The sequence below is a fragment of the Chlamydomonas reinhardtii genome, assembly GCF_000002595.2.
Source record: "Chlamydomonas reinhardtii strain CC-503 cw92 mt+ unplaced genomic scaffold scaffold_26, whole genome shotgun sequence".
Classification (NCBI taxonomy): domain Eukaryota; kingdom Viridiplantae; phylum Chlorophyta; class Chlorophyceae; order Chlamydomonadales; family Chlamydomonadaceae; genus Chlamydomonas; species Chlamydomonas reinhardtii.
The window spans coordinates 67,048-74,547 of NW_025061539.1; the positions used below are offsets into that span (position 1 = coordinate 67,048).

A 7,500-nucleotide genomic window follows, 5' to 3' on the forward strand; every position below is an offset into this window, starting at 1 on the left:
TGTGCTGGAAGTGGGGGGGGGCGGGTAATGTAATTGATGTTGAGCTAAAACAATGGTAGACGGTAGTCGTGGTTTGGCGGGGGAGGGGGGAGGGTTCGAGTGGAGGAGTGTGGGATGAGGTGTGCGGGAGGGGGTGCTTGGGAGGAGAGGTATGCGGACGAAATGTAAAAAGAGGTGTGCAGTGCGCCGTCCCAGCCACATGCCTGCCCCGGACTCTGGCCATGCGTGGCTCAGACGGGCGCGCTTGGCACCCACAACCCACTCCTCACTCCCACCCACTTAGTCAACCTGCCCCCGTGCCCGTCCCCGCCCCACACCAAACCTCCCACACCCCCACGCACCCATATGGGCATGCCGAGCACCTCCCCTCGCTGCCTGTACCCCGGCTCCGTCGCCGCCGCCGCCGCCGCCACAGCAGCCGCCACAGCAACCGCGCGGCCGCGGCGGCCGCCGCCGCCGCCACCGCCGCCTGCGGAAGAAGACGCCGCCGCCGCCAATGGTGCTGAACGCGACGGCGGCGGCGGCGGTGCGCCGGTGGTTGTGTTGAGGTGGGTTGAGGCGCCGTGGGGCGTGATCGTCACGATGGCGGAGGGGCCTGCGTACCGCAGGCAGTGGTGTGGGCAAGGTTTGGGAGTTTGTTTGTTTGCAGCAAGAGGTCATAATGGCAAATGGCAGCGCGACTGCTGGGAAATGAATGGGATTGGGGGCAACATGTCAGACTCCTACGCCGCGCGGCAACACCCGCTGACACGTCCTCACACATCACCCGGACCCCATACACGGTACCCGCCACACATCACATGACCCCCCTCCTCGCGCTTCTGCATTGGGTTCGCTATAGTTTGGGCTGGTATCTACACCATTCCCCTACCCCACCCCACCGCACCCCACCCCACACACATGCCCACACCCGATGCCTCCCAGTCCAAACACCTCAAGTACACACACACACACGCATACACACACACCTTACACACACACACGCACCCCCACACACACACGCACACACAACCACACGCACCTGTGTGCGCGCAGATGAGGCCGCGACTGGCACTTCGCACTCGCCAGGTGTGGAACTCGTACGTGCCTGTGGGGGGTACGTGTGTGTGCGTGGGAGTGTGCGTGTGGGAAGGTGTATGGGGAGGGGCGGCGCCAGGGCAGGCAGGCGACAACGCCAGGCAGTGCAGAGTCCACACACGCTCCCCTCAAACCCCCTGGAACCTTCCCCGAACCCCCCTCAAACCCCCCCCTCGCACCCCGTCAAACCCACCCACCCAAACGCACCCACCCACGAACAGGTTCCCGCACGGCGGTATGTGGCCGTGTGGCACCTCCGTGTGCCCCGCTCCGTCGCCCCAGCTCAGCTGCAGCGGCTCCCGCGTGTCGTTCACAAACAGGTGGTAGCTGGAGGCGGACACCTGCGGGCACGTGGGCGTGTGGGCGTGTGTGGGCGCGTGTATTGGGGTGTTGGGATAGTGTTGGGGTGGTGTTGGGGTTGGGGTGGGTGGGTGGCAATGTGGGTGGGCTTAGGGTGTCGATGGGTGGGTGGGTGCTGCTTGCTTTGGTGGCCTCATTTGCCCCTTGTCTTCGCCTCCGTTGTGCACCGTCTCAGTCTCTCAGACGCGCAGCAGTCCCGACCCACACCCACACATCCACGCTCCCACACACATCCACAATCCCTCACTCCAAGCCCACCTGGCCCTTCCACTCCACTGTGTGCAAGTCCTTGTGCAACGTGGCGCCGCTGGCAGCAGCAGACAGCGGCGCCGGCGCAGAGGCTGTAGCAGCGGCGGCTGTAGCAGCGGCGGCCCTGGTGCCGGTGCCGGCTGTAGCAGCGTGTCGGGAAGACACGTGGCCCAGCGCGTAGGCGGGGGAGGAGGCGCCGCCGGCGAGGGGCGGCGCCGCCGCTGCAGCGGGCACCAGCGGCGAATCCGGTGGCGGCGGCGGCAGCTGTTGCTGTTGCTGTTGCGGGTGCGGGTGCGGGTGCGGGTGCGGGTGCATTGAGCCTGGTTGCTGCTGCTGGGCGGGCGTGTGTGCTTGAATGTGTGACGGGTGTGACGCGGCGGCAGCGGTGGCGGCTGCTGCTGGCGGCTGCAGCGGGTGCGGCCGCAGGTGCGGGTACAGCCAATGGGTGTGGCGGGCGACGGAGTACGGCTCAACCGAAACCGTTATAACCGCCGCCGCCGTACCCGCCGCATCGGTGTCATCGCCGGCGGCGCCGATCACCACGATGGAGGGCGGGCCTGTGTCACGTCAAGCAGGGCGGCCGTTGGCGGTTGGCGGTTGGTATAACCGATGTGTGCCCTTTCCCTTGAAGTGCTGGGTGCTGGTGGTGTGGCCACATGCGTGCCGTACACGCATGCGGCAGGTCAGACGCATCCCCACCCCACCTCGCTCCAGCCCACTACCACCCCTACACGATATACGGTACATGCCCACCAACCACCACCACCGCCGCATCACCAGAGAAGCAACTGCACCAAAGCCAACAGGGGAATATCCCTTGCACTCATCTGCATCCCCTCCGCCCCCCTTCGGTTTAGTTGGTTTGATTTGGTTTGAGCTGGTATTATAACCCCATCCTCCCGCCTCCTCTCCTCCCCGACTGCCCCCCCCCGACTGTTTTCTTACGGGATTGGTTCAAAGTTTTTCCCCCCCTCCCGCCCTCTCCCCACCCCGACGCAACGCACCCGAGTGGGACGCGACCAGGCGGCCGGGCTGCGGCGGAGGGGCGGTGCGCACACGCCACGTCACCGCGTCAGACGCGCCTGCGGGAGAGCCGCCGCGGCAGGTAGGTGGGGTAGGCAGAGGGGTAGGCAGATAGGGACGTAGGGTGCGAGTGGCACCCGAAGTTTGGCGTTCATTGCAAAGATGGCCTATATTCATACAAACCTCAAATCTCCGCTAAATAACCCTACCAAACTAGTATCCCCGGCAATAAGTTATGCCCGCTGCTGCGTGTGTACTGTGCCCGCTGCTGCGGGTACTCCCTATCGCAGTAAATCGCCCTAGTGCATCTCCTCACCACCCGCCCACTCACCCACGGACACGCAGCCCCCGACCGGCGGAACGGGGACCGGGTGTGGCGTGTCGTGGCGCCCCTCCGCATCGCCCCAGCTGAGCCACAGCCACCGCCGCCGCCCCGCCCCCTCCTCCTGCCCCGCCCGCTCCTCCTGCCCCGCCCCCTCCTGCCCCGCCCCTGGTGTTGCCGGCAGCAGGTTCACAAACACATGCTGCTGCTGCTCCTGCTGCGCCTGCTGCTGCTGCTGCCCCTGCTGCCCCTCCTCCGCACTGCCCGCCTGCTGCTGCCGCCCCGCCTGCTGCTGCTGCAGGCTGGATAATTCCAGTCCCTCGCAAGCGGCAGGCGGGATTGCGGCTGTAGCACCCACGGCACTAGCAGTAGCAGCAGCGGCACCAGCAGCAGCTACAGCTGCAGCAGCCCCTGCCGCCGCGGCTCCGTCCTCGGCTGTAGCAGCAGCGGCGGCCGCTATGGCCCTCTGGTGGCGCTCAGGCGTGTAGGGGGAGATGATGTAGTCTCCTGTTGTTGGCGTGTGCGTGTGTGTGTGCATAACCACAGCCCGTGCGCGACAGGGGTACGTGTCAAGCGACGGGGGCTGGCGGCGGTGGTATGTGTGATTTCGGCGGCGTAGGTTACAAACCACTGGACATCGGCTGCATCGCACACACCCAACCCCGCTGTGTAATGTGCGGTGTTGCTGAAACTGTCATTTGATAGCCAGTCCTTTTTCTGGTAAGGATAACGCAGCACAACACCCGCCCGATCCACAACCCGCACAGCCCAACCCCAGCCCAACCGCAAGCCCCACCTGACAGCCCCACCCCGCCACCAGCCCCCCACCTGCCGCCGTCACCTCCACCACCGATGGCGGGCCGTCGTGCGCGCAGATGAGGCCGCGACTGGCACTGCGCACGCGCCAGGTGTGGAACTCGTACGTGCCTGTGTGTGTGTGGGTGTTATTGCGGTAGTTGTCACAAAGCTTTGCCCTTCCCCCTCTCCCCCCTCGCCCCTGCACGCGCCATGCACTGCCCCAAACGCGATCACCCACAATCCGTGGCGCTCACGACACAAACACACGCCGCTCGCGCTTACTTCCCACCCGCTCCCGCGCCCAACCACCCGGTCGCCACGCCAACGCCACACGCCACCCCACAAACCACGCCACAAACCACGCCAAAACCCACACCACACGCCACGCCACACGCCACGCCACGCCACAAACCACACCCTCACGCCACATGCCACGCCACACGCCACGCCACGCCACGCCATCCCACACGCCACGCCACATGCCACACGCCACACGCCACGCCACAAACCACGCACGCTGCACCCACCCACCCACGAACAGCACGCCCCCGTGCGGCGCCACCGGCTCCGGGTGCGGCGTCTCCACGTCCCCCGCCCCGCCGCCCGCCGCGCCGGCCTCGCCGCCCGCGGCTGCTTCTCCCGCGGCCCCGGCCACGGGACCGGCTGTGGGCGGCGGCGGCGGCGGCCGCAGCAGCAGTCGCGGGCCCCAGGTGAGTGTGAGGGGCTCGGGGGAGGCGTTGATGAACAGGTGGTGGCTGGGAGAAGACACCTGTGCGTGTGTGTGTTTGTGTGTGTGGCGGTTGTGTGCGTGGTTGTATGTGTGTGTGTGTGTGTGTGCGTGCGTGCGTGCGTGCGTGCGTGCGTGCGTGCGTGCGTGTGTGTGTGTGTGTGTGTGTGTGTGTGTGTGTGTGTGTGTGTGTGTGTGTGTGTGTGTGTGTGTGTGTGTGTGTGTGTGTGTGTGTGTGTGTGTGTGTGTGTGTGTATATACCGGGGTGTGGAGTGTACTGGGTTTGTGGCGCGCAGGCGGGGGCACGCCCTGACCCGACCTGACCCTGACAGACCCAGGCCTGCAACACGGCACGTGGACCGGATGACTCCGCTGGTGCCATCACCACCGCCAGGCCACCATCCGGGAGAATGGATTGAACTCCGGCCTGGCACTGGCAGTCCTTCCCCCGTGCCACTGACCCAGGGTCCCTGTCCCGCCCCCTTTCCCCCGTGTTGCCACTCCGCCGCTAGGCCAGCAGCTGCACACATGCGTTTGCGGAAGCAATGCATACATGCGCACACACGAAGCCAAGCATGTACGCGTGTGTTTTACCCTACCGCATGCCCCTCCCCCCCCCCACACACACACGCACACGCACCTGGCCGTTCCACTCCACAGCCGCCCGGCCGGCGTCGCCGCCCTGCGACATGACGGCTGCTGCTCCACCCCAATGGATTGGGTTCGGGCGGGGCCCGGACTGGCACGCCCTGGGGTCTCCGGGTCGCGGCTTCACCTCAGGCCCCCATCATTGCGCCGTGTAGCCGCAGATAGCTGTCGGTGCTGGTGGAAACAATTCAGGATTTCGCGTCCCTCAGGATGTCGTGTCGTGCAACGGCCCTCGCTGCACAGTGCTGTTCTGCGATGTACTGAAGGCTCCAAGGATTCAACGTTGTTTCCTTGGTCACACAATTGCGGAGCGGTGCACGAGTAGGAGCCCAGGCGTGGCTGTTGCGCCGGTGTGGGTGGGGCGTGCCCTGACACGACCCGACTCCCGCCAAACTGCGCCCCACAGCGCTGAAAGATCGAACTGATGCAGAAATAAGGTCGCGTCCAAAACGGTGCTTATGGGTAAACAGAGCCTGCAGCGTGTCCAGCCAGGCTAGAATGAGAATTGCAAGTAACTGAAGTAAAACAGCCGAGCATCCGGCAGCCAAACAATCGACTACTTGTTGGTTACTTCTGATGATGCGCAGGACTGCTTAAACTGCAGGTTCACGAACTGCTGAAAACGCATCGCCCCCATCGCGGCCCAATCAGCTCTTCCGCTCCTCTTGCAGCGTTTCTAGCCCTGACTATGCTACACATCCATCGTGCATGACCTGAGTACAATAAGCAAACTTAGATAGCACAGAACGAGGACAAACTCCAAAGAAAGAGACGGTCTTTGTACAGACGCGCATACACCGCTTTCGAGTCTATTGTTAACGTTCCTGCTGCTACGTTCAGCTCAAGTCATTAGACAACAGCGAGTAGCGTGTGACCCGACACCACTTTGAGCTAACCCCGGCCAGAATGCATAAGCCACACCTCGCGGAGTCGTATCATAAAGAGCTTTTGGCAACGCTGCAGGTGAGTGCGGTACTCTATCTCCGCGGCCTGTCAGTCGGCTGCACTTAGGCGTGCTGCGTCTAGGCTTGTGCTGCCTCCTGTTGTGCGCCTCCTGTTGTGCTGCCTCCCGTTGTGCGCTCTCGCCACCCATGACCAACCCCCACCGGCCCCTCGCCACGGAAACCCTACTGTAGGCAAAAGGCAAGATCCCACGGATGATGACGGCGGCAGACGAGCGGAGGGACGCCGAGAACAAGAACACGGGGCCACGCATCTTTCCCGGGCCATGGGGCACGGAGGCGGTGCTGGAAAACATGGTGGGTCGGCGTTTCTTGCTGGATGAACAGCACACTGTAACACTATGAAACACACTGGTACGAGCTATCCAGCGTTTCTCTCTGGCACGATGCTGAGCTTGGGGGTGCCAGGGGGCGGGCGCTCGCTTGCAGCCCGGGCCGCGGGACGGACAGGAGTCAAGTGGGCAACAGCGGCTCCGGAGACCGGACCGGGGCCCACAGCGGATCCAGTGCCACGGTACCTGCCGGCAGTTGCCTCGCACGACATAACGCCCACACCCACGCCCAAAACAGTCACTCCATCCTGCATGGGCGGCTGTATCCCCCCAAACCCTCACCGTCCTGCACTGGGTTTTGACCGCGTTCTCCTCCTGCGCTGCATGCAAACTCCATCCTCCCCCCAGGTCCGCAAGGCGGAGGAGCGCATTGAACAGGCCACGCGCGGCCAGCCGGCGGCGGGCGGCACAGCGGCGCGGGCGGCGGCGGCGGCGGCGGGGGCGGCGGCGGCGGCGGGGGCGGGCAGGCCGCATCGCGACCCCAGCGCGCGGAAACAGATCCAGGTGAGACGGGGAGGCGCCGTACAGCCGTTGGGCCCCTGGGGGCAGGGGACGGGGCAGTGTGAAGGGAGGTGTATGGCAGGCAGGTGGGTGGGTGGCAGGTGGGTGGGTGGCAGCCCAGGATGGGCACGGCATTGGGGGCGGGGGGGGGGGATGGGCGAGGCAGCCCACAGCTTGTACGGGCAGTGGACTAGGTGTGGCGGTGCCCGGGTAAGTAACGGGGCGGCACACGGAGGCAAACAAGGCGAGGGGTAACACGTGGGCCATCCCGGTCCTTGATGGTATCGGTCCTTTGACCCTTTTGGGCCTGGGGAGCCCATGTATGGGCGCTGTGGTGGGACCGGACTACGGTACCCCTCTCCTTCTCCCCCTCCATACACACACACACACACACACACACACACACACACACACACACACACACACACACACACACACTCCACGCACCCACATGCACCCACACATACACACACGCAGGCGCGCATGTCGCAGCTGGAGCAG

The 7,500-nt window shown here is 64.9% G+C and overlaps 2 protein-coding genes across 2 annotated transcripts in view; one reads left to right on the forward strand and one right to left on the reverse strand.

Moving 5' to 3' along the window:
* The window catches only part of CHLRE_26g756997v5 (uncharacterized protein), a 12,386-nt gene extending 6,468 nt beyond the window's left edge, over window positions 1-5,918 (reverse strand). The window contains exons 1-8 of the mRNA XM_043072980.1: window positions 5,197-5,918; window positions 4,361-4,598; window positions 3,860-3,958; window positions 3,041-3,538; window positions 2,691-2,768; window positions 1,696-2,243; window positions 1,289-1,418; window positions 1,022-1,087 (exon numbers count right to left, since the gene is read on the reverse strand). Coding sequence (XP_042914100.1) covers window positions 1,022-1,087; window positions 1,289-1,418; window positions 1,696-2,243; window positions 2,691-2,768; window positions 3,041-3,538; window positions 3,860-3,958; window positions 4,361-4,598; window positions 5,197-5,247 — 1,708 coding nt within the window. The 5' untranslated portion in view covers window positions 5,248-5,918. The remainder of the gene's footprint in view (window positions 1-1,021; window positions 1,088-1,288; window positions 1,419-1,695; window positions 2,244-2,690; window positions 2,769-3,040; window positions 3,539-3,859; window positions 3,959-4,360; window positions 4,599-5,196) is intronic.
* A 100-nt stretch (window positions 5,919-6,018) lies between these two features.
* CHLRE_26g757047v5 (uncharacterized protein) overlaps window positions 6,019-7,500 on the forward strand; it is a 2,263-nt gene continuing 781 nt past the window's right edge. The window contains exons 1-3 of the mRNA XM_043072981.1: window positions 6,019-6,463; window positions 6,847-7,002; window positions 7,477-7,500. The exon at window positions 7,477-7,500 is cut by the window's right edge and continues 781 nt beyond it. Of these exons, the coding sequence (XP_042914101.1) occupies window positions 6,362-6,463; window positions 6,847-7,002; window positions 7,477-7,500 (282 nt within the window). The 5' untranslated portion in view covers window positions 6,019-6,361. The remainder of the gene's footprint in view (window positions 6,464-6,846; window positions 7,003-7,476) is intronic.